The following is a 27,974-nucleotide window of genomic DNA, read 5'->3' on the forward strand; positions in this document are numbered from 1 at the left end:
ATTCAGTTAGGTGCACACACTCAGGTAGAATAAAATCATACATAATAATGTATACTTATCCTTTTTAGTCTGTTCACTGGCAAGCATTGCCAAGTCAATTGGTATTAACGGACAGTAACAGTAATAACAAGGGTGATATGGTAGAAGGTATTCGCAGTGCACCATCTATAGTATCACAATTACCAAGAGTAAAAATCGAGTCAACAGATGGTTTTTGGAAAACAAAAAAGAATTACGTAATAAACGATAGATCAACTTAATTTTTATTCTTCTTCTTCTTCCTCACTATCAGTGATAACTTGATCAAGTTCTCTTAATTTCTTTCTGTATTTTTTTATTTGTAAATCTTGATCACCTAAAAGAGAAAAGGTTAATTCATCACTTGTTTATTACTTCATCCTAAAGCATTACCCATTAATACGAGTATATCTTCTTGCTCCTTTTCAAGTTCTTCAAATTTAGTTTGTTGTTGTACTAATTTCTCTTTGAATTCTTGCACTTCTTTTTCCTTGTTGGATGCTTGTTCTTTTAATAAAACATTTTCATTATTAACACTTTTTAATTGATTATTTTCCACAGTCTACTTGGATGATAAGTTCTTTTTCCTCATTGCTATTTTGCTCATTACTTACTAAGGATTGAACTATTGTTTCTAATTCCTTCATTTTTTGTTCAAATGACTTTATCAAACTGTCTTGTTCTGCTATCTTTGCCTTGTAAGATTGAACAACTTCATCAACAACTACTGGACTACTTGGAGTAGATATATCTACATATAACAAATTGGTTACAAAAATAATACATATACAAAAAGAAAATGGTTTTTTTTCCTACGTTCAATTCGATTAAAGTCTGCAGGCTTCTTTTTCAAAGTCTTTTGAACATTTTCTATATGAGAATATAAGCTTTTTTTTTTTTTGCTCATAAATGAACCCTATTTTTTTTTTACCGCAAGTAGATTTGAAAAAATCCACAAACACACTATCAAGTAATAGCGAGGGTAAAGGATTCGCTTCTTCTTCTTCTGGTGTAATTTGTAAATATTGTGGTGCGTTCTTTATAGCGGGACTATCACGAAGACGAGCCAATAGACTGTTCATTTGATCTAATCGATTAGAAAAGATAGATTTAAGCTTGGTTCTAGATCAATACACGTTAATATCCACATGTAAACACACTAATAATAATAAACCTGTCTAAGGGAGTATGAGGATCATCATTGTATTGATAAGTAATACCCAGCAAATAAGCAATGAGTCCTTGAACTACAGGATCATTTGTGGATGACTGCATTTCTTGTATCAACTAAAAAGGCATTAAAAAATGTATCTTGCAATTTTGTCACTACTTACAAACTGAGCATGCGTGCTCTCTGCTAAAAACAATCCAACAGAGGCGGGGCTTTCATAGAGCCAGACACACAGCAAAGTGAGATAGCCAATGGGTATACGTGGATTTGCGTTGGGATCCTTAGTTGCCATCAACAACTGAGCAACAACATGATGTAAAAGAGGCACTGGATCCTCTCCCTTGGACTCATCTCCAAAAACAATACTACCCACAACATGCTTGGCCTTTTCACTTTGGCGAATAACATGTGAGAGAATATCACAAGCAAACCATACTTTGTATGGATCAGATGAAGATGATTGTTCCCAATCTTCAATCATTTCTAAAAGTAAGGACCCAGCTGAACGAGGTTTATCTATTGTTATGTTTCAATGCATGGATGTGTTTGTGTGTACATATGATTACCTGCAAATGAGCTATTGGCATTATCTTCTGGTGGTGATGATTTCAAAGTAGATGCTAATACAAGCTGGGTTTCCTCATTATCAGCTAAGCAACTATAAATGGCATGGGTAGCAGCTGCACGACTTGAATAACTGTAATGAATGCCACCATCTTCCATCACAGCAATTGAGATCAATGAAACTATGGCTGGTCTGGGCAATCCCTGCGCGCCCTGAGGTTGTCCATCTTTATCCAAAGCCGGAGGGCTCGCTACCGCTATCTGAGCAAGACTTATTTGGTTGGAACGGTTTGAGGCGATCACATAGGCAATGGCATAAAGAGCCTCTGTACGAACTGGCGAGGGCGCATTAGAACAGAGAGCCAGTTGAACGATGGGTAACAGCAGACCACTTTGAGCCATTACGGTCTGATTGATCGGTGTACTGCTATTTTCTGGTTCGGTCAAGATACGGACAAGCTGCAAGACTAAGATGGTATTAGCCACCTTTTGCGGCGGCCAATCCTCAAATGAATAAGGCACATGATCTGCCTCACTATCACCCACGTACCCTAATAACCCGGGGATTTGCTGAATACAACTCGTTTCGCGGAAATAGACTTGGTCAGATATGTTGTATCTCAATAAATTATGCATCAGTGTCAGACTGTCTTGAACTACTATGTCTCCCGAGATACCTTCTTGCTCTTCAATCACATACAATAATTTTTCAAAGGTTGCTTGAAAAGTAACAATTTTTTGTATCTCAGTATTATTGCGCGTTAAACCAATGAGTAGCAATAAACCCTCTTTTAAATGTAAGTAAAAAGAAGAATTTACTTTGTGCTTTTGTTACCATTTCTTATAATATCACGTTTATCGTCTAATAAATCAACAAGTCGAGAAATACCCATTGGGTTTGTCAAGATACATTCTTGAATACGTTTGCTTCGATTGGAAAGCAAAGTTGATAAGAGCTTAATGGTATTGTATCGAACATAAAAATCAAACTCTTCAAGAATGTCTGCAAGAACCGTGACATTGTTGGAATCCTATCAAGTAATTGTAAGTTCAAGGTAGTAACACACGTTTTTTATTTCCACGCATATGTTTACTTCAATAAAGTAATCTGTAAATTTGAATCCTCTTTCATCTTTATCATACTGTAAATTATTATTAGTTTATTCGTATGTTTTTTCCCATTTCCTTTTATGTTACCTGATGATGCACAGTACATAAACATGTGATGGTTTCCAAAAGTGATTTCGTTATATCAACATCTTTGTGGTCCAAATGTAATACTTTTATCAATCCAGGAAAACTCTTATTTCCTACTTGCTATATACATAAATGAGTTTAGTAATTACATTTTTCGTATTTTAATAATTAAATTCCCAAACCTCTGGCCAGTCTCTCACTAATCCTTTTAGGCCAAGTACAGCTGCACGTCTATCCTCCAATAACGTGGCTGTTTCTAAACAATCGGCAAGTTTATCAATGGTCTCATCTGCTGATTGAGGCTGCCCTCTCTCTCCTCTCAAAGCTGTATATCCTCGAGAAAAGAAATCCATATTTTATATATAAAAAAAAGAAATACACCACACACAAGCGGAGGCAACCTTTTTTTTTTAGAAAAAAAAGGAACATTGCTTTTTTTATTTATTATTTGATCAAAAAGATCATCATTTGTTCATCTTTAGCTGCCCAGATTAGTACAACTATACGAACCGATTAATCATTTAGAATAGCGGCTGCTCTAGTCTATGACTGACTGGCTTGTTGGCTGTACTGTATAATCTAGAAGTCAATTTATATGCAAAGATTGCCATTTGTGTTGGATAGCAGAAAAAGAGGACATGAATTAGGATAGTCCAATATATTAAGATATGAATGAAAAAGACTATCATAAGAAACTGTAAATGTAAAAGTCATTTATTACACTTGCCAAGGGGATGTTATTTAGGAGCACTATTACAAGTGGTAAATAAAGCACAGTTAGCTTTTTTTTTTGGATTATTTGTATTTTGTAATCTGCTCTAAGTTTGATGACGGTAACGAAACCTGAGGCAGATAACAAAACAGAAAAAAGTCTGTGAATTAACCTTGTGGTGAACGATTATTACTTTTCTTGTGAATCTTGAGGATTTGCCTAGTGGCTCTTGCTTATACTCTCTGAGGTCAAAAATGATGACTTTCAGATGAATATCCAGTGAAGTTGTCATAGAGAGAGTGAAACACAAGCTATAATATCCAAGTAGATCACAGAGAATGAAGGAGCGACCTCAATGCTAAAGGAAGAAGGGCGTTGAATGAGAGTATAAGTCAACTTGATAAGGTCAATCAGAAAAACGAGATGCGATTGTTTACCCATATTTCATATTTGAATGGGACAAGACCAGATAAGTGCTCTTCAGAACTGACACCGCCACAATAGGCACAACCAGAATCCAGAAATCGCGTTATTATTAGCTGGTGAAGATATTCCTTACACTGCATTTTGTATTGAAGGAGACTTCATAGTAGCATGTGAGCTCTGTGAAGGATAGATATCTTCCAAAAGAGCCCTTAGTTAGAAAATGGGACAGTTAATAAAATTAGGAAACTGATCCCTGGGCAGTAACTAGAAATATAAAAAAAAAAAAAAAAAAAAAAAAGGACATTTATATGAAAATGAGACACTGGGACACTTTATTGAGAATGAGACAAAAGTTTTATTTTATTATCAAATGATTTGATCCAGTTAAAGCATTATAAGAAAAAAGATTGTAACCAATAATAATGTCTTTATGTTTTGAAAGCAACGTACGTTTTGAAAAAAGAAAGAAAAGCAGCGACTTCTTTTTTCTATTCATCAACACTGGAAGTATGGTATGCATTCGTCCTGCATCACCAATGGACCATTTAAATTGCCAAGGTTCTGTTTCAAAGGACTATCAAGGAATACTTGTTTTTTATTATTGATTTGCGTTGGTTTTAACTTGATAAGCTACCTTTATTTTTATATATTTTATTTGTCTTGCTTTTATGAAAGTTTTTATATCTCTTCAGATAACTCAACAGATGTAAACTTTTTCAAAAATAACAGACAGAATGGTTTTATCTTTCAATTATCCATTGCTCCTTTACATTGACAAAAAAAAAGAAATGCTCAATTTTATTTGCCCCCGAGATTACGCCATCAATGTAATTTATTTACAGCTTGTTTGGACATAAAATTTTCTTCTAACTTTGCCAAAGAACCTGAAGAAGTAACACTGTATCTAGCGTTCGTTAGTCATGCCAGGACCTTTCCTCGTCATGAAGATGATGGGCGCGTTTGCGTTGACGTTTGTAACCTACTCGCTGTTGTAGTGCGTTTGCATCTACTTTTTTGGTTTTGTCAACATTATCTTTACAGCTTGTTATCAATTAGGACTTGGCGATACCTGATTTTCAACAGTATGTTGCTTCTTCAATCTGCCCACTACTTGTCATGTTATGAGTCAAGGTTCATCCCTTCCATCCAATTTAGAACAACAACACTGTACACGTCAATTATCTACATGGACTAATATCCCTCTAATTTGCAAACCAACCCTTTCATAGCTATTCTATGGCAAAAACAAAAATACTACAAGTGATATTGTTTCAACATTATTGATTAAATTTAATTTAGCCAATCCCCCCCTTAATATTATAGCAACTATAATTACTTAGAAAAACAAAATGATAAAATTAACACAGTAGCTTTATTTTATGTGTCATTGTTTATATTTTTAGTTTTTTTTTTTGAAAGAAATTGTTGGCTTGATTAGATGAGAGTACTGTTCATAAATACAAGGTGAATTCGTATCTTCATCATTCGGTAAACTTTCAATAATCTGGTTCTAAATACAAAAACAAATATAGTCAGAAACATAAATAGCAAATAGCTGCATTTAGATAAATATTACTTTGAAACTGATTATGGTTTCCAAGTATACTTCCATGTGTTATGCTTTGGTTGCAAAAGTAGGAGTTGTCACCGATTCATGTTGAATTAATGTATATTCGCCACTTAAGTTCAATTCAAGCGTAATAAAGCTCATTGTATAGCCTAATAAATAAGACATCACTGATCAAATACCTGTTATCAACAAAAATTCATTCTGCTTACCATTAACTAATATGCCAAATGTCTTAAACTCTTTGGTTGATTTGGCAGCTTTCATTCGAAGGTGTAATTGTCGTTTACACAGTTCTCCAATTCTGCAAAAGTCAATATTCACCAAAAATAAAACTATTTTTCAATTTCTTTATTTTTTTCGCACCTAAATCATTTTTCAAAATTCGAAAATGACCAATACAGTGAGAGTTAATTTTTTTCTCCAAAAACCATAACCATCTGTTAATTAAAAAAGTTCAATCTTGCGACATGTTTTAACCAATTGGGACGATTATTTCCAGTGAGTTACCCTTGTCCATGTCCTGAAATATATATATATTTTTTTTTATTTAACGCTACTGATTCCCTGATAATACTTTATGCGTTTGCAAAAGTATATAAAATCTTGAAATTTGTTATTGAATAAAGGATATAGAAAAATCGACTTATTTTTTTTTATTTTATTTTTATTCTTTCTTTTGAATAATCAAGGTTCTCTTTAATCTTTGTTTCTTCACTCTCTATTATAACGTACACTTGCCTTTATCTATTTGGTAGTTCTCTTATTATTCTGGTATTAATTGCTCGAAGTAGGTTTTGTCAGTCGGCCTAGGTTCTCGTTCGAATTGAAGTGAATTAATAGAAAATCAAATAGGCAACTTCACTGGATATATCTTTACCGTCTTATTCAAGTCCTTCAAAAAGTATATCTTCTCCCTTAGTACATTATCAATTAGTGCGGCTAGAGTGGAATTCAAATAACTTTTGGTGAACTTTGGATTCTTCTGTTTTAATTTTTTTTTTTTTTTTTTTTTTTTTGGTGCTCTGTTGTTGTGAATACAACTCTTTCATTTTGTACCACTATAGGGGGTTATGGTGTTGTTAATAGAAGTTTCAAGATATCTTGCTTACGTAGGCATTTACGTAATTGCTTTCAAGGGTGCTCTTTTTGGGATTAAATTAATTGATCTTGCTTATGAGAAGTTTTATGATTTGATGGAGTGTATTCTCTAAAAAAAAAAAAAAAAAAAAAAAAAGAATAGAATAAAATTGTCCCGCTTTCATAATCCTGTAACCGCTTAGTGATTGGCTCGTCTCCATTAGTTTTGTAATAAATCAAAAATTCTACATGTATTTTCTTTAGGGGATGTTCTTTTTTTTTAATAGCATTTGTGTTATTATGCTTTCTTAAAGATTTATCTTTTTAATTAACAGTAAATTTATACGCATTTTTTTCTTACAATATCTAAAGCATCTATATCAACACCAAACGCTCTTTTTATATTCAAAGGGGTCTTAGCGCCAAAGAAATACAAATCATCCATCTTTTTGACACGGGACATGGCAACATATAACTGTCCCTGGGAAGGCATGTTGTCCAAATGGATTCCTACGCAATCAATAGTCGAGTTTTCCGCCTTGTGGGTAGTAGTGGCGAAAGCAGGGACAATTGGAAACTGTGTTCTTCACGGATTGCAAACTAACAAAAAAAAAAGCAAAACTGATTGTACTTTATTTACCGCTTACAATGGTGTACGCTATGTGGCACCAAATAAAATCCTCCTTTTACAAAAAAAAAAAAAAAAAAAACCTGTGTTCTTGTATGACAAGTACTTGGAACTTGACGACTGATGCGTTGAATCCAGTAGATAGCATCGTTCCCGTTCGGTAACCGTTTCTTCAAACAAATGTTTTCTTCTTCCATGTACTCTACTAAAGCATTAGTACCGTTGACCCAACCTGTACGCACATGTACAGGGTTTTTTTTTCTTGTTCACATGCATCTTATATCGCTAGTTTCTCTTAAAATAAAGAGGTAAAGCCCAGATGAAATTTAACTGCACAAGAAATAATTTTTTGGAGTAAGCCAGGTTCAAGAAGATGTACCATCTTGTCTAATTTTTTCTATGTTTGGCGATCATTCCATTACAAAAATTAACCATGCGTTATCTTTACCTAAGTCTCTAATGATGTCTGTGCAATCCTAATGTTTATAAAAATACGCGATGAGGCCTAAAAAAATTAAAATATGTTAAAAATATTTGAATAGACACCTTTATATTCTGATAGAGCAGACAGCGATAGTGGCAGGTGAACGTCAGGATCACCTTTACACAGAGAAAAAAAACAAAGGGTGATTGGATACTGAATTATTAGTAAGGATCAATTAGCCAATCATTATTTTCTTTCGTATTTTTTAGCTGTGATTACCTTATTTGGAAGCATTGTCCAAAAACAGTAATCATTTTTCAAAAATATAAAAAAAAATATAGACAAAGGAAAAATGGTTATTTTTTTTTTTGATAAACAGTACATTAGACCTATTGTTTATACGTCTGTAAACAATTTGCCGACCTCAACATATAAGAATGAGGAGAAAAAAAATATTAAAAAAATACCTCTAAAGTTTGAATAAAAAAAAATCTATTTTTTCGAGAATTATTGCAAATATAGTAAATGATTGTTACATAAAAACCTAAAAAAGGCGATTTTTTTTGGCTTGCTTTGCAAAATAACTAACAACATGTCTATTTTACACTCCTCCAGAATTACCCCACATTATCATGATTTGCACTCTTTACAGTTTTCAACAATTTTATTTTTGATCTCTTGAGTCTTTATGACTGACTTGTATTTTTAAATGTTACCAAGGCTAGGTCTCTCAACCCACCTCTTTCAGTCGTCAAGTGTTTGCTGTACAAACAGGGTGCGGCTCGAAAGAATGCGAACCGGAAGAGGGGATAGAAGCTTTTGGAATGTCTGTGTCCACGTGACGTTTATCTGACATGTGAATCTTGTAGCATGAAAAAAAAGGCTTGATTGTACCTGAAGACAGAGCATCTACAAACGAGGTGTAAAGAAGAAAGTGAGGCAAGGAGTGAATCAAGGATAGAGACTGGTTCACTCGATAGGCCCTATTTTCATTGATTTTCTTGGCATTTCATTCATTTATTCCAATTTTAGATAATTTGAACCCTTTTTTTTTTTTTTTTTTTTTTTTTTTTTTCGTCTCGTAAAAAAATGTCGACGACAATGGCAACATGTGTTCAACATCATACCTCATACCCTCGTTTACAGCTCAAGACAGATACCGTCATACCAACGATAACCATGTTTGATTTATTTTGTAGTCTTGTTCTTCATACTTTGCATTTTATTTATATTCTCTATTCACTGGGGGTTCGTTTCTTTTCTTATTGGGATGACCAGAGCATAAATAACATCAAGGAACGCATCGAATGGGATCAAAGTCGATTAACAAAGATACCAAAGCATCTAAGTATTCATGTTTCGAGTGAATTAACAAGAGATGGTGTTGATTGGCAAGCGATGGTGAATAATCTATGTTTGATTTCTTGCTGGGCTTATGGATTTGGTATTAAAGAAATCTCTGTATTTGATGCATCTGGCAAGTTCAATGGAATGAAAACCTTTTTTTTTTAACTTGGCAAACATAGGCGTGATGAAGAGCATGTCGGTTGATGTACATAAACAACATGCAAAGATGTTGAAAGAATGGATTTCAAGTTGTACAGAGAAAACAGGAGTAGAGCCTTGTAAATGATTGAAAAAGAAGCGTGAGAATAGAGATGCTTATGTTATTCAAAGTAGATGCCAAATTTTCAATTCTATCAAGTGAAAATGGTAAACCCTATGTGGCTTCAGTATTACGTAGAATGATCAAGCAAGGTGTGGATGAAATCGATGTGAAATTAGTGAACCAATATGTGCATGGTATATAATAGAGAGAGGGGGGATAAGTCATAGAGAGACTGACGGGTATAAAAGAAGATACTATTTCTGATCCAGATTTAATGATTGTCTTTGGTGGACTTCCTCATAATTATGTTTCGATAGAAGGATATTCACCTTGGCATATGAAATCAACAGAATTCATGTAAAGAAAGAAATAAGGGCTAATGTACAATGGATTAACAGCGTATTAGTAATTGTAGCAATTATCATCAACTCAACTATGTCACATTCTCTAAATGTTTATATCGATTTTCAAAATTAGAACAGCGTTTTGGAAGATAAAATAACTTTTTCTGCCACACACAACCCTCTCTTTAGAATACACTGGATTGTTATTTTCAATATGGATAAACAACTTTTGTCACTTTCTTTTTGCATGTCTTTTTAAAAAAACAATGGTCATTCTTTACATGAAAATAAAGTCAAGCAAGGATGTACAACTCAGAAACAATAACAAAATAAGGGGGTGGGTGAATGCATTTTTTTCAAAAAAAAAAAAAAAAAAGCTAGAAAACAATTCAAGTGCCGAAACGCGCTTTTTTTTTTTACGCGGATTTTTTTTCATGCTTTGTTTTAATTGCAAAAAAAAAAAAAAAAAAAAAAAAAAAAAAAAAAAAAGAGAGAGAGAATAAAAAACGAAAGGGATCCGGTTGTTTTCTTTTTTTTTTTTTCTTTTTCAGCCATGAAAACAAACGAATTGGACAAAGTAAGTGGAGAAAGGATGGCGTGTAGAGCTCTGACTCAACCCGACCAACGACAGCATCTAGAAACCTTACGCACCCGTTTGGGATTTGCCAAATTCAAGCTAAAGAACGGTTGGGAGCACCGTACGCTGAGGGATGTAGAAAGTTTATGGAAGCAAAAGCAGCAGGCCTCCATCCAGGAGAGGCCGATGCCACAATGGACACAACAAGAGGTGATTGAGAAACGATCGAAAAGGAAACGAGGTGAAAAAGAGGGTTTGATTCGACATTTATTCGTGGAAGAGGTGATGATGGTTTGATGTGTGTATACCCCCCCTTTTTTTGTAAATAATTAAATAAGCCATCCTCTCTACACCTGTTTATTTCTCTTGTAGGCTTTCTTTTTCATCAAGTGAACTCGCAAAGAGTTGTTCGGTGGAGATGAAACTTTCAGAGGAGACCTGAATATCTTGACCGATGAAGATGTCTAAGGACTCGGATCAGCTCGAGCGTATAGCACGGTGACTTACCTTCTTCGGTGGTGGTCATCATGTTCAGCTTGCTTGACTTTCGCTTGAGTGATTCTTGCGTTTTCTTTCTTGAGAAGCCCTTGTTGAACGAAGACAGAAGGGACCGGGTGCTGTTGGATTGAAGGGGGACGATGTCCATGCTGCTGGCCGTCATCAGCTTCTGTTCGGCTTTTTGCAGCAGACGAGAGGCCTGAGGTTTTTCGAGCGAACGGCTGCGTCGGTTGGTTTCGAAATAGGCCAGTCCGTTCTTGATAAACGTGTTTAATAAGCCCCGTCTGGCCTTGTTGTTGGGTGTCGACAGCCTTTCGGATCTCAGCGAGGCACTTTCGGCACGGATGACTACCCAAGCGTGAGTTCAAGCAGACGAACGGGATCGGACTTACGTTTCAAGATCAGAAAAGGCCTCAGCTCTTCATCTTTCAATAAAGGGGGCATGGGCAGAGGCGGATCGAAGGAGGTGATCTTTTCATGTTGGATGACTTCGATTCTACGTAATGATTAACACTGTCTTTTATCAATCTCTCTTACCTCCAGTGTCGTTTGCCTTGATGGAGTTCGGGATGAATGACGATATAGACAAAGACGAAATTAGATAAAATCGCTTTGGGATCAAACGGTTGGTCTTGTTCAATAAAGATGATGGATACAATGTCTAGAGTGGTTTAGTCACTTGTGTATACTTCCATTCATTTACCATTGCCAATATATCGCTTTCGAAGCACTTGCTGATCATCATTTTTAGTCAAGGGCATCATGGGTGCCACATGAAACGCAATCTCATGTTCTTTCCACTCGGACACAAACGTGAATTCACCTGCTTCACCCACTATCATACAATCATCAATCCAACGGTCATGACACACTCCTTCTTACTTTTTGTATCCAATCCACCCGCATAGCCCTGATAGCCCTTCAGCTGTACTTTATGACCCAAAAGACTTAGGAAATCCTGCAGATTGCTCGATAAACCAGTGTTCATCAACCAAGCCTTTTCTGTCGTCTGACCATTTTTGATGTTGAGTAAACCGAATTTATAATTCTCTGGAATCTAAACAACATCCTGGTTATTTTCTCTTTTTAAATGACATTGTTTCTTTACGGCCAATTCATCATATCGCAATAAATCCTTTTCTAGTCCAGCTAAAGAAGTGGATTCGGCCGATAGTTCCTTAAAGGACCGTAGGTCCAGATGGGGACAGACGGACAAGATGGCGGCTCGCATGAGTCGAGTGGATTCGACTGACGACGGATGACCAAAGGGCAAGAGGGAACGTCGACTGGGATCCATCAGACGACGGTGTCCGCTGGATTCCAGTCGATGTTGTGTTTCTTGTGCGGTACGGATGGAGACGAGTCGACAGAGGGTCTGACTGGACTACAAAACGATGACTACAGCGTTGCGAGAAGGTGGCACTTACCTCTTTGGTTCGAACGATGATGCGATACTTTTTCTTTTCTTGCACGATCGTGATCATCCCAAAGTCTTGTTCGATCAGCGTCACATAGGGTTTCCCTAAAAAATGCTGTCGAAACCAAGTGGCCTCGACCGTGCCTGGATCGATCTCGGGCTGGGTCGGTCGGGTCTTGTAGATCTTTGGGAGCTCTTTATGGAATCGGTCGGAGGCGATACAATACGATTTGGGTTGAAAGCCAGCACAGGTCCGACAGATCGCTTGGACTTGATCGATCTAGTTTGAATCAGTCGATAGCCTCTCCCTTGTCTCTTTCTGCTTACCAGAGCCGCTGGGTGGAGTGTATCCAGTCCGGATGCATCGTCTGATTCACAAGCCGTTAATAACAATTGTGTATCCTCAATGATCTCTTGTGTGATGCGAGGATGATGTGCTATTAATAACGATTGACATCTGGCTTCGATGTGTTCGATGAATTCCATCAGTGTGCTGCCTGGGCTGTCTTTGATGGAAAGGCAAGAGGAATCAGAGGAGTTTGAAAGGGATGAAGTCGTGCAAGGAGATGGGATACAAGTGACATGAGCCTCAGTAGATCCACTCTATGGTTATTGCATCAGTCTTCAACTTTATTATTTTTTTTATCTTTGAACCTTTTTCTCTTGTTCGAGTCGAGTGAAATCAAATGTGGTGCGAGGTGGATGAGTCTTGGGTAAATAAGATTTGGTGGTTCTCTTGTTTTCAACATTGGTACTTATCGAAGGTCGAAGTGAAAATAAGAGTGAAGAAGAGGATTGGGCTAGTTTGTGTGGAATTTTACTTGCACGTGATGAAAAGGTGGATAATTTAGTCAATATTCTTGTTTCATTACTTGTTGAATCCATCTTTTTATGTCCAGCATTAAAAAAAAAAAAAGGAAAAAAAAAAAGAGAGAACAAAAAGAAGAAAGAAAGGAGAAAAAATCATACATGGTTTAATAGGGTTGGTGTTACTTTTCGGATAAACTTTGCATATGAACATTCCTTTATAACAAATACATTGTACTTTATTGTTATCACCAAAGTCTCTTTTTATTTACACCAACGCACAGACACAACCCAATCATCCCCCTCTCCTTCTTTTTGGATTCAAAACGATCGATTGGGACTCTTTCTTTTCACACACACACCCTTCCTCTGCTACTTTTGTCCACCAGGATCGACCGCTTTCTCTGTTTACTTTTTTTTTTTTTTTTCTATTTGCAAGAGTCGCGTGGTCAAAATAGTTCATCTCTTTCTTATCCTCGTGCCTTTAATTAATTTTTCTATCCTAACCAAGTCAATCATCGGAATTCGTAAAGTAGATCAAAGCACATCCGATGGTTGTCACTCGTTCCTGAACGAATGTGCTTGACAAGTCATTCATTCATTTCCTTCTTTATCAAAAGAGTAGACAGATGCACTCGTTTGGTTCGAATGGGGGTGATTCTATGGGATTCACTAGATCAAAAAGGGTCCATCATCCCCCCCAAACTTGTAAAGAAAAGAGCCATTTGAAAGAAAGGATAGACAGGACACGGTTCAATCGACTGTATCAAACAAACCCCATTCATTTCTTCTTCTTCAACCCCCTCTTCTTTTCAAGATGCAAACACATCCAGTGGACGCTGGGTGATCATCGGAGCCTTAAAAGAGGGGTAAAGTCACAAAAGGGTTTCACAGTCTCAAAAAAATTTAACAAACTTTTTTTTTCTTTTTCTTTAATTGATAATGGGCAATTTATGGTCAAGGGAATCATCTAAAGTCGAAACGGAGGTCGAAAAGACGGTGGAGACAAGAGAAGAACAGATTGGACAAAAACGAACAGCGACTGACGCTCAGCCCAAGGAAAGTCAACCGAAAAAGAAGACGAGACAAGAAAAAAAGAAGGGACCGAAACAGGACACACGAAGAGGATACAAGGACCCAAGGCCTGAAGATCAAGGTCCTAGAGAACCTCGGGTGCCAAAGAAGAAGGTGGCTCTTTTGGTTGGATTCAACGGGACTGGCTATCAAGGCATGCAACTGTAAGAAAAGGGGAGAGAGATCAAAAAAGTGAATGGGTACTCATTTCTGGTTAGGAATCCCAATTCAAAAACTATCGAAGGTGCTATTTTCGAAGCACTTTGTAAAGCAGGTGGTGTCTCTAAAGACAACGCAAGCGATCCTAAAAAGGTAAAGTATTGAAATCGATGGTTCGGTTTGACTGATGCGAAACAGATCAATTGGATGCGTTGTGCACGTACGGATAAAGGGGTCCATGCGGCTGGTAACCTGTTGTCTTTAAAGATGCAAATACCTGGAGATTATGATGTGATTGAACGTGCCAATTCATTCTTACCAGAACAAATCCGTATTTGGGGTAATAAAGAACAGAAACAGTGGAAAATAAACTGATCTTTCTTGACAGGTTATGTTCCCGTCATCGGTTCCTTTCATGCAAAGACATTATGTGATTCTCGTATTTATGAATATTTATTACCTACCTGTGCACTCATGGAACCCATCGTGGCTGAATTAACAGACGAACAACTCTTTCCAAACGACCTCATCTTGACCAACAATGACCGTGAAAACCCGATTGTGAAATACGCCAGACGAAGCACGCCAGAGGTGATTGCGAAACGACATGCTTTCAGAGCGAGCAAAGAACAGCTACAGAAATTCACAGAGGCCATGAAGGCCTTTGAAGGATCACACAATTTTCATAATTATACATTAGGCAAGGGATACAAGGATAAGAGTGCAAGACGTTATATCAAGGGCATCACGGTCGGTGAACCGATCTATATTCATGACACAGAATGGATCAGCATCAAGCTTCACGGACAATCCTTTATGCTTCACCAAATTCGTAAAATGATCTGTAAGTGACAGGTTGATCTTGAATTGAAACTCATCTTTCTTAGCCATGGGCATGCTCATCGCTCGTACCCACACACCCATCTCACTCATCCAAGAAACCTTTGGAGAGAAACGGATCAATATTCCCAAGGCACCCGCTTTGGGTCTATTGCTCGAACGACCCGTGTTTGATGTGTACAATGAAAAGTTGCTAAAGAAATCCAACAAGGAAGACAGAATCAAGATCGATTTCGATCAACACAAGTCCAAGATGGATGCGTTCAAGCAAGAATGGATTTATAACAAAATCTTTGATACCGAATTGGAAGAGCATGTCTTTGATGGTTACTTGACTTCACTCGATGCACATATCGGTCATGACTATGATTATTTGAATCCAGAGGGTATCATTCCCGATATTTGTGTTGTTCATACAAAACATAATAAACCACAAAAAGAAGAAGAGGATTATTGATGACTAAACAAAAATTCTCACATTTTTTTTTTTTTTAAAAAAAAAACAAAAACGCACCCTTTTTTTTCGTCTTTTTTTTCCTTTTTCTTTTTAACCCCACAATGAATGCCAATGATAGAATAAACCAAATCTTGAATCATCTCAGCAAAACATCACCTTCTCTTCAAGACAAGGTCTGTATTGTCACAGGCGCAGGTTCTATTCATGGTATCGGGTAAGACAGCAACGGTCGATGGTACTTTGCTGATGCCCTTTCGTAGACGAGCCACGGCTCTTTCACTTGCCAAACGAGGTCCTCGTGCGATCTATGTGACCGATCTCGGCCTGGACCATCTCAGTGAGCTCGCGAGCGAGATTGAAAAGACAGGCGTCCGCTGCCTTCCTCGTGCGGTCGATGCGGCTTCCCCTGACGACGTGAAGGCCGTGATCGAGGAGGCCCTGCGAGACTTTGGTCGACTGGATGTGTTTGTGGCCAACGCGGGTATCGCGACCGGTACACGTCTGTTGGAAGAAGATGAAAAGACATTCATGCACATGATGCGTATCAATGCTCTCAGGTAACCCAATCCCCCGTCCCCCCCCCCTCTGTCCGTGTGTCATTCATCATTTTCCCTAGTGCCTTTTTGGCAGTGAAGCATGCGGGTCTGGCCATGCAGCAGGTTGGCAAAGGTGGAAAAGAAGTGTCGGGTGGATCGATTGTTTGTACCGCTTCTGGTAAGTGAGGATCTCTCTCTCTCTCTTTTGTCTGTAAAAAAGTGCTTACATTTTCTTAGTGGCCGGTATTCGATCCGGTGCAGGTTCACCTGAATATTCTGCATCCAAGGCTGCGTAAGAAAAGGAAGGCATACAGGAGGGGGAATGCGTATTGATGTTTATTAGGGTCATCAACTTGTGTCAAACGGGTGCTTATCAATATGCTGGCACCAACATTCGGATCAATGCCATTTGTCCAGTAAGCTGAATTGTGTAACGCGATACAAAAAACTAAGCCGTGTTAGGGCATGATTGAAACGAATATGACCAAGGCCGTCTTTGATTACGCAAAACAAAGAGGAACTCAACACAAGATCGGTCAACTGAATCCTGCACAAAGATACGGTATCCCATCAGAGGTAGGAGGAAAACATGAAAAGCAAAAAGAAACTCATCGGCCTTGGATAGATTGCGAACGTCATTGCCTTTCTGGCCTCGGATGAAGCTTCTTATTTAAACGGTCAAGCGATCGCTGTCGATGGTGGCCTTTCGGCTAGTCATCCTATTGTTCCTGGTAAATTCCATTAGGCTTTATTGAAATTGGGTGGTATTCAGAAAGTGTTGAATGGTCGCCTCCCCTTCTTTTGTAGTATGAATGTGCTGTCGGCAGACGATAGTACCGTGCGCATTAAACACGTTTAAATAAACCCATACCCTTTCCCACTCTAACAATGTCAAGTTATCATGAATTTTGCGTGCGGTCTCATTCAGCGGTAACGGTTTCGATCTTTCCTTTAAAGCAGCCGATGGCTTGGCGTGCGAGTAGGTATCGCCAGAGGTATTCGAGCTGACAATGTTTGGTGTATCATCGTCATCGTCGGGTGATAGATTGATGACATCCAGTGCGCCTGCCAAAAGATCACCCGTCATGAATTGCTCTTCGTCGTCTTTTAGAAGCGGTTGAGAAGAGAGATGTCTTGATACTCTATATCTCGATACAAGTCCTTGAAAGATAATGACAATCGTACCAAACAAGAGAAAGAGCGGACCCAAGATGGGCAGTAGCAAATACAAGACTGCCATCTTCCATTTTATCCCCCCCTTTTTTTTTGTCTTTTTTGAATCATCCAATTTTAAATCAAATCCGGTAATGATCGAAGTATATTTTTCATCCAGTGTGCTATACACTGTTAATCTTCTTTCAAGAGACTGAATGTTCGCTTACATGTCTAGCTTTCCTTTACTCTTGTAAAAATAGTCCATGGATTCTATTCCTGCTGTCCAGTAGGGCACAGTACGATCATTGGCAATATTCGCATAGGATCTTCTTACCTTAAATCTTGCAAGGTATTTAAAATAATCTTCACCTACATTCGTCTGTTAGCATACGCCCAGATGATCTCCATCGTCATTTACTAGGATCCGATAAGAGTTCAAGTAGCAATTTATCGTCTCTTAATTGAAGTTGCTCTCCTGAATGGGAAACAAACCTTCCGCTGAAAAAATTAAATATTCTAGACATCCAGTTGTTGTCAGGTAATCGAACGCCCAGATGGGGTGTAGCAAACGTGATAAAATACTATTCAAGTAAGTAACATCGATCGTCACCAGCTGCGCAATTTACCTCGGGTTTGACTTGGTCAAATATGCCTCTTTTACCCAAAATACCGATAGCATATCTTAATATCAGTCCACCCAATGAATATCCAATCATGCTTATCTTTTCTACTTTTCTATTCATCTTCTCCAGTTGTCTTAAAGTACCTTCTATCTTTCCTCTACTTGGTTATCATTCTCGGCATAAAGCATTCTTTTTTTTTTATTATTCCTTACTTGCTGAGCCGCTCTTTCTCCACAGATATCAATTCCATCATACGTATATTTTGCTTCATTCACGTCAATATTCAACTAGCAACCTGTTATCTAACCTGTCATGCTGCTACTTATTTTATTACCACAATAATCGAACGTTTGTATCTTTCTAAAAGTTTCTTTTTGATATAATTCATGTGTGTCTTGACACCCCATAAGCCGTGAGATAAAACAACCAACGAAACAGGTCCTTTATCTGTCATTGGTAATGTAAAGAAAGAAAGAGAGAGAAAAAAAGAGAAAAAAAAAAAAGATAAACATGCTTTTTTCAAATAGCGACTGTTGTCAAGTGAGAAATACACAGAGTGATGAAGGTTACATAAATCCTTTATTTCTCTAATCCACTTTGATACTTGAAAAGATCTTTCTTAAAAAGTATAAACAGGATAAATAACCAATAGAACCTATATGGACACGTTAAGCAAACAAGCGACATGGAGTTAGTTATTTACCTGTCATGATGGTTACCAAGATACTGATAATAGAAGAATAGCCAAAGTAAAGCACAGTACTCGTGAACGTATTGATATCCAATTTTGTAAAATAATACAAGAACGAATAAGCATACACATAAAATCCAGTGGCACCTGCCGTCAAGAACGCACGCCAAGTCCAGTGATAGTCTTCGTTACACATGTGGAAATAACACATCAAGACAGCCACTTGGGAACACGTCATGATCAAGACACCAAACACCAAAAACAAGAAGCCAATGCCATAATAGATTCGGTGGAACCAAATCGAATTCATGATAAAATAAAGCTCGATAAAGATAGCACCAAAGGGCAAGATGCCGCCCATCAAGATGGAGGGAATAGGCTGCAAGTAAAAGGGTTGATCGGGAATCTGACGAGGGATTTGGTTGGTACGCACGGGTGGCTCGATACGTGGTTTACGGAATCCGATGTAGGAACCAAAGATGCTCAAGGGAAAAGAAATGATGAGCCAGAGTGCGACCATGGCCAACATCGTGCCAAACGGAACGGCTCCAGACGCATTCGAGTAAATCAAAAAGAAGTTGAGACCTAATAATCCGCCTAGCAATGTACTATATTTCACATCAGTCCTCCTCTTCTTTTTCTTTTTTTTTTTTTTTTTTTTTTTGTTTACCCAGGAAGAAGTGTGGCTGTAAGAACCATATTTAATTTCCATGATTCACCTCCATTCATCTTGTAGGCACGAGCCGATGTAAATCCAGATACACAACTAAAGACCATAAAGAAAAGGATCATCATCGTAGCAAGTGCACCTCGATTGGATGGAGATAAAAACCCAAGAACGGCAAAGACAAGAGTCAAACCAGTCATGGCAATCAATTGAACACCGCTACCTACCAATACAGAAAGGATCATGGTATGATTAGGAGGTCTAAAGACATCCCCGTGTACAAGCTTCCAACCATAATCTTCTTGAACGTCTTCCTGTTTGCAGTGTTATTATCCACCACCTTTTTTTTTTTTCAATTTACCTGTGCTTCAAGGGCATTGTATCTCGAGATATCTTTATGCAAAGCACGAAGTAAGATCATGGAAATCATACCGGTCAAGAACAATACGATAATAATAGAGTTCACTAATGAAAACCAGTGAATAGAAGGATCGAGCACATGAAGATAACCATCCCAGCGTGTTGCCCAAGCAGTATCAGAAGGCTATTTAGAAAGGGGTTTATACACTATTTTTAATATAGAATGCCTACTTACAGTCCAAGTAACAGAATAAGTATAAATCACTTTGCTTTTACCATCTTCCTTCAAATGGAATCTTTCTGATACCTCTGAGCAAGCCTCACTTTCGTCAGTCGACATGATATTTCTACTATAAGGCGTCACTACTACACCCACCACACGATTCAATTGACGCGCTGTGGTATGATAATAAATATTGATTTGATAGTGATTGTTCAAATAAGGCACGTTGCCAAAGGAAGAACCCAACCGAAATCCAATATTATAGTATTTCTCCTTGGTCTCAGGATCCTCGTCCACTGTAGCAGCAGGAAGTCCATCGACAACCCAATTCATAGCATAGCCATCGGTAATGGCTTCATTAATAAACTTGGCATCCTCAGCAGGAATAGCGTCTGTTTCACAAAGTACTCTACAACCCGTGTCTTTTGTCATTTTCAACTGTTCTAAAAGTGTCAGTCCAGCGGTAGGATGAGAAGAAAGTATACCTCAAATGGAGAGTTGAAGATTCTGTCGCCAAACAAGATGGACCCAATACTTTCAGGTTGCTCCAGTGCACCGTCCTTGGGCGGACAAAAGTGAAATTGAGGATTATAAAAGTCATAGGAGATGACGGACTTGCCAAGATTACTGGGTGTCAGTGAATTGACATGAAGTGTTACTTGTTCTCCAATTTGATAGTCGTGAGGTGCAACACCCGGCAAGTAAAACGCTGAGGAAAGAGAAGATGCAGAAAATAAAAGCACACAGGTGCTGACCACTTTAGAAAATGGCAACATTTCCTTTTTTTTTTATATCAAAAATAAAAAGAGAAAAAAAGGGTACTGTTGCTTGAAAACTTTCTGATGATCCCCCACCCACTCTTTTGGAAAGTGGGATTCATGTTCCGAATAGCCTTAAAATTTAGATCGACATCCCTCTTTGAACGCTCTTGGTCTGTGAATGTATTTTCATTCATAAAAACAAAGAGCTGCTGACTTTTGGTGGATGTTCATGAGCACTTGACTCACCGTGGCATGTCTAACGATGACTTTTAGGAAAAAGAGCCAGGTGTCACTGCAGGGTTATTTTTTCTTTATTGCTTTCTTTCATTTGTACTACTTGCATTGGTCATTTTTATAGCATCATCTTGCTTCCTTACCTTTTTCATCCATCGTTTGCTTCGTTTGATCTCTGTTCTTATTATCCTTGATGCCGTAAAGTTAAAATAAGGTATGATGCAGTTGTGATAGAAGAAGCACTTGCGTCTTTATTTACATGGCCAAGTTAGCATGAATAAATAAAATGTGGTAATTTCATTACAAGTGCTTTTATTCTTTTTTTTTTTTTCTATTCAATCCAGTGAGCTTCTAGGCTCTGTGTTCCTTTAGGTAGCTTTTGTGCATGTTATCTTTGGAACTTTTTAAATGATTAGCGCTTAAAATAAAGAGTATGAAACAGGCGATGGACATGGTCTATAAGCAGGATCTTTGTTTATTCAACTGTAAATCTTGAACAGGATGAAAAATCAAAACGACCAAAAGTGATTCTCCCGTGTGTACGTGCTTCCTAAAAAACGAGAGACGCAATTACTTTTGTCTTTACACCAGATATAGTCTTGCAAGGATTGGAGTCGATCAATAGAATACATCTTTGTTGATGAATGTCAAAATACAGACATGCTAAATGTAACCATACACATTCTTAGCAGACATCCCTAGTGAAACAATTCCTCTCCTTTTTGGTATCTTTTCTTGGATTGAGCGACTCGACTGTTGATTCTTTTGGTGGTCAACCCTATCAAAAGAATAGCATGATGAGAAGGTATTTGAAAAATGGTACCCACCGTACCCTTTTTTTTATTTCACTAAAACATCTTGCATCACGCTTTGATAGCCAATTGATTTTTGAATACCTTTGGCAAATCATGATTTTAAATCTTTGTCAACCGTACTTTTTAGAGGCAGTCTCCACTGATCAGTATCGATTAAAACTTTATGTGGGAAAAGATGTCGTTCATTTTCTTTCCTTGAGCCATCCGAAAACCATATAGCAGCACTGAATGAAAAATAGTACCAGTGATACTTGTTCATCACTCCATACAATGAACCATCGATAACCTACGATAATGCATCTCACAAATTATGACCAGCAAAAAAAAAAAAAAAAAAGTAAAGATGATGATTAAGACTCAAATGAAACTTTATACACTGCGTCCCTTGTCATTTTAATGAAGGCACTACAGATCAACCTAGTTTGTCACGATCTCATAATAAATAAGCAAGAAAAGGCTTTCTGAAGACAAACATTGTATATACATTTAGTTTATCCAAACTAGCACATGTCGCATCCTTCTTTGTTATATAACAAAGGTGGAAAAAAAAAAAAGTTTATATGATTCACACGGAAAAAAAAAAAAAAAAAAAAAGAGTTATGAATGGACTTGTTTTGGTGATTTCTTTTTCCACCAGGGATTCTTGGTTGTTGATGGTTCATTTGGCGCTCGAGAGATAAGCCTAGAGATTGAGAATTTTTCACGCAATTGAGTGGATACTGAAGCACTTGGCTTAGGTTCAGGAGGATTAGGGAAGGCTTCTTTCGTCTAAGAGAAAAGATTAGCTCAACATGGCACCCTGTATCATTTCACACTATTTACGCATTGTTTGTGACGGATATAGCCACAAAAATCTAAGAGAGACGGGTTAGGCGCAGGATGACAAAAAGAATTGCATTACCTCTGCATACAAGCGCATTTCTTTTTATAGGCACATCGCATACTTTACAAGTTCCTCCTCCTAAGATCTGTATAAGGATTTAATCTTCTCCTATTCGACATTTACCTTTAGGAAAAGAACAGTCTATTAAGATGTGCTTGTGTCGAGATGGTTTCATGTAGCTGTTGGAGACAACAGGCATGGATTGACGTGTTGTTATACAATTCTTATGATCCGAGGTCCGTCTCGGCTGTGGTTGCGATTTCTTTGCCAGCAGGCTCTCGTGTGTATCACTGAACTGTTTCTTTCTTTCAGAAGCGACTGCTCTATTCATTAAGATGGAAGGTGAGGATGTAGTGGATGAAATATCAAGTGGTCTTTTATGCTGCAAGACCCAAGGATGTCGTAGCAATTCTTGTGCACTGGGTCTATCTTGAGGATTCTTTTTAAAACAAAGTTCCAAAAAGTTTTTTAGTTCCTAATAACAAACGTCAATACTCTCTTATGCGTTTCTTAAGGAGATGTGTACAGTAGATAGATGTTTTGGTATCGGAGGACACTGTTCTTCGACAATTTTAAACATGGCGGTCATGGCAATACAATCAGAATAAGGAGGTTTTCCAGTACATAATTCAATAATGGTACACCCTAAAGACCATATGTCTGATTTAATAGATGCTCCTTTTAATTCAATCACTTCAGGCGACACTGTATATATTAAATAATAGGGAGAACAGTGTTATCACTTTTTTTTTTGCTTCTATAAAGAATACACACTTACTCCAAAAAGGTGTACCAGATACAATATTTTCATCCTTTTTTAATTTCAAATTAAGAGAAACGCCAAAGTCGGATAGTTTTACATCTCCAGCTTTTGTTGTCAAGATGTTGGCCGCCTTGAGATCACAGTGAACAACGTGTTGTTTATGTAAATAGACAAGCCCCTTTAATATCCTCTGACAATAACTCGCAACGAGATGTTCTGGTAATGATTGACCGAATGATTTTAATGTGTTCAACAGTGAGCCGTTTTCGACGTACTCTAATACGATATGCATGTGTTTTTCTGTTTGAATGAAACCTTCGTATTTAACAATGTTTGGATGTGTGAGTGAACTGAGTAAGCTAGCTTCTTCCTAGAGAAATTCAGACAATTTAGTAATAAATAAAACACCAGATAGTTTACCATCATGTCCTCAATATCTTGTTTTCTAGAAGCCTTTAAATCGATCTGTTTGATTGCAACCGTTCTCCCTGACAATAAATCAAGCGCTCTGCATGCACACATGCACAAAATGTTTAATTATACTTTATTCACACATAGTCTAGATATTTTCACCTGTAAACTGTACCAAAATGTCCTTTGCCAATTACATTGCCTAATTTCTGTATAAAAACAAGTTTTTTAAAAAAGAAGAACAAAAAGAGACGAGCACGACTTACATATTTAGCCAACAGGTTTCTGTCTTCATCCACAAGCTCTAAATGGTTCACATTGGAAACAGGATAGATGACAGAACTACTCGATTTACGTCTAGTGACATATTTCACAGGTGTGCATGAACTATCGGATACTGATTTCTTGTGCTGTTGCTGAGTAGACCAAGTTTTGAATTTAACAAAATGTGAATCCTTTGAATGAAATAAAGAGGACAGCCTGTGGTTGAACACATCCTTCACGTTTTGCTTTGTTCGTGTGGTTCCATAACCACTGTCTCGAGAGGATGTGTTGCTGGCATACATCTCATCCAGAAATTCTTCCTCGTCTTGATCATAGTACATGTCTCTGTCATCTAAAGGATGTGAATCAAATCCAGGTATGCAATTATGCTCCTTTCCAAGCTCCTGGTGCTCCTGATCCTCCTGTTTCAATCCTCTTTTTGTACATGTTTCATTCACTCTTTGTTCTTGCTTTGATTCGCCTGCAAATCTATTTTGTTTTAAAACGTTTGAAAGTGCTGAAAGAGTCGACACCACCTTTTATTTCAAAAAAAAAAAAATTAATCAAGGTTTTCGTTTTCTATTTTACATGTAAGCCTACAGCATCCATATTCTCCTCATAAATTAAATCATTTATGCAAAATGAAGAGTCAAGTCCTAGCTATAATTATATTATTATTTACACATCCATCTTCATCGTTTGGATTTACATCTTTTATTGTATTCAAAAATAGTCCAATTCTTTTTTCCTATGTATTTTGCATAAAAGTTAGTTTTTTTTTTTTTTTTTTTTTTGCTTCTATTTATTGATTCATACACAATTCACTGACTCATGGCTATGATCATCACTGTTGTATTCTTTATTAATAAGGCTATAAGCACGTAATTAATATGGATTCAATTTCCTATGAATACTACTAACGTGCAAAGTATTCGACCATCCTTTAAGCATTGTCCAAGGTCTTCAGATGGTAATTCTTTATCAATCATTGTTTCTATCCAACATTTTATTGAATAATAAGTTCCTGTTTGAATATATTGATTTTGTAATTGTGGTTGATACATTATTTTAGAGCTCATTTACAAATAAAAGCAAATAAAGAAAGAAAAAAAGAGAGGGAGAGAAAAAAAAAGAGAAAAAAAACCAATTGATTTCAATAACCTTGACAACAGGAAAAACATTAATGATTCCCTTCTCCTTTTTTTTTTTTTTTCTTCTTTTGATGACTTGCCGGTGTTTTAATGTCCAGAACCTGTTCTATTGTCTGCCAAGAGGTAACCTTTGAATTAAAACACAGACAATTATCGACATATAAATAGTCAGTTACCAAAAATAAACTTGTTTTCTTTTCTCTTTAATGTATATTTCATCTTTAGCCCTCTTTGCCTTTTCCTTTGTTGCAGTAAAAGCACAACAAGTCTGTAATGGTTATTCAGACTATTGTAATAAGCCTTACAACTCACTGACTCATGTCTTGACACACAACGCTTATGGTTATGTCGCCAATCCTGCCTCCAACCAACAATGTCCAGTGACTACACAGCTTGCGGATGGTGTTCGAGGTCTAAAGCTCTCGGCTGTCCGTCTAAATAACAGCACGAGTAATGCGACAGCAGATAGTATTCATCTTTGCCATACATCTTGCAATATCTTGAATGCAGGTCCAGCCGTCGATACATTAACGACCCTAACAGAGTGGGTCAAGAATAACCCAAATGAGGTACTGACGATTATGTGGAACAATTTAGATTCATTTAGTGCACAAGCGTTTCAGGCAGCTTATAATGCAAGTGGTATCCTTGACTACAGTTACCAGCAAACCTCGGGTAATTACAGTTGGCCTACTTTGGCTGAAATGATTGCCAGTGGGAAACGAGTGGTCAATTTTGCTGATTCATCTTATCAGTCACAACTTCCTTGGTAAGGAGTAATAGAGGGGACAGATCGGATTTGGATGCTAATGACTTGCTAGGTTACTGAATGAGTTTGATTATGTATTTGAAACACCCTATGAAAACCACAATGAGAGTTCGTTCAGTTGCACCATCGACCGTCCATCCAACCCGTCGAACCCGACCGAAATGATGTATGTCATGAACCATTTCCTGTACGGCACCCTTCAACTTGGCTCACTTTCCATCGAAATTCCACAAAAGGGCTCAGCCAATGTGACCAATTCAGACAGTTCACTTTTAACACAAGCCAAGACATGTGCCCAGACGTTTGGTCGTCAGCCCAATTTTTTAGAAGTGGATTTTTACAACTTGGGTGATACGCTCAAGATTGCTGCCGAATTAAATAATGTGACTTTTAGTAATCCATCCCGATTGCAGTGTGATGTTTACGTTTCAGAACATACAGGCACATCAGAAGCTGCCAAGCATTTTAGTCGTGCTAGTTTATTATTAACTTTAATTGCAGCCACCTTTTTTATTTTTCTTTAAAAACATTGTATTCCATTAAAAGATATAAACCCAAAAATAAAAAATTGAATGATATCATCCTTGTCGATCCCCTTTCAAAGAGAGTTTTGATCTGATCGTTATTTGGGCTGAAAAAGAAAATTTGAATCCTTGTCGCCGGACTGAAAAAAAAAAAAAAAAATTCGAGTGCAACAAGGAAAAAAAAAGAAACAAAGCAAAAGACAACCAAAGAATCCTTCCCCCCTTTTTTGTTATCGGTATCCATCCGTCTATCTTTAGCAATGTCTACCTTCTCCAAAAACCTTTTCAACGTGCTTGCTGAAAACGACAACACCCCTGTCAAGGTTGAAGCTCCTGCTCCCGTTGTTGTTGACAAGAAGAATGTTTCCAAGTTGAACAAGGAAGGTAAAATGGCATTCTAATTGACATTGTTTCTGTTCTCTATTTTTGTGTGTGTATTCTTGATAACAAGAGAGGGAAAAGAACACGAAAGAACAACAATCCAGGGTGATTTGAAACAGTGGTCGATTCAGGGGGTGAAAGAGAGAATGTGACAGCTTGATTCAACAATTTATAACAAACAGCATCATCGAGACATACACACGCAATGAAAGAACAGAAAAAAAAACAATTTAATTCCCCTCTTCAGATCGAGCTCACTTTTTTTTTCAATTAGCTGCCAAGGATGAAAAGAAGTCTCGCCGTCCCGCCAAGGGTGAACGCCCCACCAAGGATGGCCGTCCTCGTCGTGGTCGTCAATTCGACCGCCACTCTGGTACCGGTATCGTGTAAGTAAAGTGCAGTGACAAGCGGACGTGGTCTAACAACCCCTCGTAGTGATTCCGAAAAGAAGGTGAACCAAGGTTGGGGTAAGCCCGGTAAGGCTGAGGCTGAAGGTGCCAAGGACACCCTCAAGGCTGCCGACCCTGATGCTCCCGAGCAAGAAGCCCCTGCTACTCCCGTCGAAGCCGAGGAAGCCGTGAAGACTTTGGATGAATACTTGGCTGAAAAGGCCAACAAGTCCTTGAACATTGCCCTTCCTGAAGCCCGTAAGGCCAATGATGCTGATGAAGCCGCCTTTGCTGGCGCCGTTGTTCACACCAAGCAAGAATTAGAAGAGTTCTATGTGTCTGCAAAGGAAACCAAGGCTGCTGCCAAGAAGGAAAAGGCCCGTAAGGAAAAGGTCATTGTCGAAATCGAACAACGTTTCCAAGAGAAGCCCCGTAACGATTTCCGCAAGAACGATCGTCGTGGTAACCGTAACAACAACCGTAAGGCTGCCAAGAGCAACCTTGCTGCTGTCAACCTCCAAGATGCTGCTGCTTTCCCCTCTCTCGGTGCTTCTGCCTAAATTATGTTTAATAATTAAAAAAAAATGTTTTTCTCTTTTTGATATAAAAATTTGGGTAGAAACAGTCATGGCGTACGGGTGAACACGATGCGTGTCACCCAACGGATAGAAGAGAGCATCTGCAATTGTACGACATTAAGCATTCTTCCATTTGAAAATGAGGATAAACAAACGAAAATGACATGAAAAACGCACAATCATTTACAAATCATCTTGATGTCTTTGTTTCTCACAGTCGATGAGAA

At 37.7% G+C, this 27,974-nt stretch overlaps 14 protein-coding genes across 14 annotated transcripts; 6 read left to right on the forward strand and 8 right to left on the reverse strand.

The window, feature by feature from the left end:
* Nucleotides 1-263: 263 nt before the first annotated feature.
* On the reverse strand, nucleotides 264-3,303 carry RO3G_12024 (uncharacterized protein; the record flags this gene model as incomplete). The annotated part of the gene is made up of 12 exons (XM_067666608.1): nucleotides 264-355; nucleotides 412-580; nucleotides 633-769; nucleotides 835-888; nucleotides 950-1,105; nucleotides 1,239-1,305; nucleotides 1,353-1,705; nucleotides 1,756-2,541; nucleotides 2,589-2,784; nucleotides 2,848-2,895; nucleotides 2,951-3,070; nucleotides 3,151-3,303. 12 exons carry the CDS (start codon nucleotides 3,301-3,303, stop codon nucleotides 264-266), a joined length of 2,331 nt encoding a protein of 776 aa, XP_067522709.1.
* A 607-nt stretch (nucleotides 3,304-3,910) lies between these two features.
* On the reverse strand, nucleotides 3,911-4,228 carry RO3G_12025 (uncharacterized protein; the record flags this gene model as incomplete). The annotated part of the gene is made up of 2 exons (XM_067666609.1): nucleotides 3,911-3,973; nucleotides 4,100-4,228. 2 exons carry the CDS (start codon nucleotides 4,226-4,228, stop codon nucleotides 3,911-3,913), a joined length of 192 nt encoding a protein of 63 aa, XP_067522710.1.
* A 1,475-nt stretch (nucleotides 4,229-5,703) lies between these two features.
* Nucleotides 5,704-6,175, reverse strand: RO3G_12026 (uncharacterized protein; the record flags this gene model as incomplete). Its single annotated transcript, XM_067666610.1, has 3 exons — nucleotides 5,704-5,807; nucleotides 5,868-5,990; nucleotides 6,166-6,175. 3 exons carry the CDS (start codon nucleotides 6,173-6,175, stop codon nucleotides 5,704-5,706), a joined length of 237 nt encoding a protein of 78 aa, XP_067522711.1.
* Nucleotides 6,176-8,531: 2,356 nt separating this feature from the next.
* Nucleotides 8,532-8,968, reverse strand: RO3G_12027 (uncharacterized protein; the record flags this gene model as incomplete). Its single annotated transcript, XM_067666611.1, has 3 exons — nucleotides 8,532-8,636; nucleotides 8,682-8,696; nucleotides 8,915-8,968. 3 exons carry the CDS (start codon nucleotides 8,966-8,968, stop codon nucleotides 8,532-8,534), a joined length of 174 nt encoding a protein of 57 aa, XP_067522712.1.
* A 359-nt stretch (nucleotides 8,969-9,327) lies between these two features.
* RO3G_12028 (uncharacterized protein) lies at nucleotides 9,328-9,893 on the forward strand (the record flags this gene model as incomplete). Its single annotated transcript, XM_067666612.1, has 4 exons — nucleotides 9,328-9,412; nucleotides 9,465-9,590; nucleotides 9,645-9,753; nucleotides 9,803-9,893. The coding sequence occupies 4 exons, from the start codon at nucleotides 9,328-9,330 to the stop codon at nucleotides 9,891-9,893; spliced, it is 411 nt and encodes a 136-aa protein (XP_067522713.1).
* Nucleotides 9,894-10,293: 400 nt separating this feature from the next.
* RO3G_12029 (uncharacterized protein) lies at nucleotides 10,294-10,614 on the forward strand (the record flags this gene model as incomplete). Its single annotated transcript, XM_067666613.1, has 2 exons — nucleotides 10,294-10,317; nucleotides 10,372-10,614. 2 exons carry the CDS (start codon nucleotides 10,294-10,296, stop codon nucleotides 10,612-10,614), a joined length of 267 nt encoding a protein of 88 aa, XP_067522714.1.
* A 60-nt stretch (nucleotides 10,615-10,674) lies between these two features.
* On the reverse strand, nucleotides 10,675-12,718 carry RO3G_12030 (uncharacterized protein; the record flags this gene model as incomplete). Its single annotated transcript, XM_067666614.1, has 9 exons — nucleotides 10,675-10,781; nucleotides 10,825-11,163; nucleotides 11,208-11,311; nucleotides 11,353-11,476; nucleotides 11,519-11,650; nucleotides 11,698-11,872; nucleotides 11,924-12,199; nucleotides 12,243-12,512; nucleotides 12,560-12,718. The coding sequence occupies 9 exons, from the start codon at nucleotides 12,716-12,718 to the stop codon at nucleotides 10,675-10,677; spliced, it is 1,686 nt and encodes a 561-aa protein (XP_067522715.1).
* Nucleotides 12,719-13,981: 1,263 nt separating this feature from the next.
* On the forward strand, nucleotides 13,982-15,569 carry RO3G_12031 (uncharacterized protein; the record flags this gene model as incomplete). The annotated part of the gene is made up of 5 exons (XM_067666615.1): nucleotides 13,982-14,277; nucleotides 14,332-14,425; nucleotides 14,540-14,612; nucleotides 14,661-15,116; nucleotides 15,160-15,569. 5 exons carry the CDS (start codon nucleotides 13,982-13,984, stop codon nucleotides 15,567-15,569), a joined length of 1,329 nt encoding a protein of 442 aa, XP_067522716.1.
* A 528-nt stretch (nucleotides 15,570-16,097) lies between these two features.
* On the forward strand, nucleotides 16,098-16,850 carry RO3G_12032 (uncharacterized protein; the record flags this gene model as incomplete). The annotated part of the gene is made up of 6 exons (XM_067666616.1): nucleotides 16,098-16,126; nucleotides 16,186-16,283; nucleotides 16,343-16,397; nucleotides 16,449-16,521; nucleotides 16,568-16,681; nucleotides 16,731-16,850. The coding sequence occupies 6 exons, from the start codon at nucleotides 16,098-16,100 to the stop codon at nucleotides 16,848-16,850; spliced, it is 489 nt and encodes a 162-aa protein (XP_067522717.1).
* A 1,620-nt stretch (nucleotides 16,851-18,470) lies between these two features.
* RO3G_12033 (uncharacterized protein) lies at nucleotides 18,471-20,600 on the reverse strand (the record flags this gene model as incomplete). Its single annotated transcript, XM_067666617.1, has 6 exons — nucleotides 18,471-18,538; nucleotides 18,587-19,182; nucleotides 19,245-19,555; nucleotides 19,603-19,785; nucleotides 19,837-20,262; nucleotides 20,310-20,600. The coding sequence occupies 6 exons, from the start codon at nucleotides 20,598-20,600 to the stop codon at nucleotides 18,471-18,473; spliced, it is 1,875 nt and encodes a 624-aa protein (XP_067522718.1).
* A 1,631-nt stretch (nucleotides 20,601-22,231) lies between these two features.
* On the reverse strand, nucleotides 22,232-22,716 carry RO3G_12034 (uncharacterized protein; the record flags this gene model as incomplete). Its single annotated transcript, XM_067666618.1, has 3 exons — nucleotides 22,232-22,402; nucleotides 22,457-22,488; nucleotides 22,641-22,716. 3 exons carry the CDS (start codon nucleotides 22,714-22,716, stop codon nucleotides 22,232-22,234), a joined length of 279 nt encoding a protein of 92 aa, XP_067522719.1.
* A 300-nt stretch (nucleotides 22,717-23,016) lies between these two features.
* Nucleotides 23,017-24,296, reverse strand: RO3G_12035 (uncharacterized protein; the record flags this gene model as incomplete). Its single annotated transcript, XM_067666619.1, has 5 exons — nucleotides 23,017-23,222; nucleotides 23,296-23,650; nucleotides 23,701-23,768; nucleotides 23,867-23,900; nucleotides 23,958-24,296. 5 exons carry the CDS (start codon nucleotides 24,294-24,296, stop codon nucleotides 23,017-23,019), a joined length of 1,002 nt encoding a protein of 333 aa, XP_067522720.1.
* Nucleotides 24,297-25,177: 881 nt separating this feature from the next.
* Nucleotides 25,178-25,879, forward strand: RO3G_12036 (uncharacterized protein; the record flags this gene model as incomplete). Its single annotated transcript, XM_067666620.1, has 2 exons — nucleotides 25,178-25,229; nucleotides 25,332-25,879. 2 exons carry the CDS (start codon nucleotides 25,178-25,180, stop codon nucleotides 25,877-25,879), a joined length of 600 nt encoding a protein of 199 aa, XP_067522721.1.
* A 780-nt stretch (nucleotides 25,880-26,659) lies between these two features.
* Nucleotides 26,660-27,729, forward strand: RO3G_12037 (uncharacterized protein; the record flags this gene model as incomplete). The annotated part of the gene is made up of 4 exons (XM_067666621.1): nucleotides 26,660-26,783; nucleotides 26,853-26,885; nucleotides 27,055-27,166; nucleotides 27,216-27,729. The coding sequence occupies 4 exons, from the start codon at nucleotides 26,660-26,662 to the stop codon at nucleotides 27,727-27,729; spliced, it is 783 nt and encodes a 260-aa protein (XP_067522722.1).
* Nucleotides 27,730-27,974: the final 245 nt, after the last annotated feature.

This window comes from Rhizopus delemar, genomic scaffold (genome assembly GCF_000149305.1).
Source record: "Rhizopus delemar RA 99-880 supercont3.10 genomic scaffold, whole genome shotgun sequence".
Classification (NCBI taxonomy): Eukaryota; Fungi; Mucoromycota; class Mucoromycetes; order Mucorales; family Rhizopodaceae; genus Rhizopus; species Rhizopus delemar.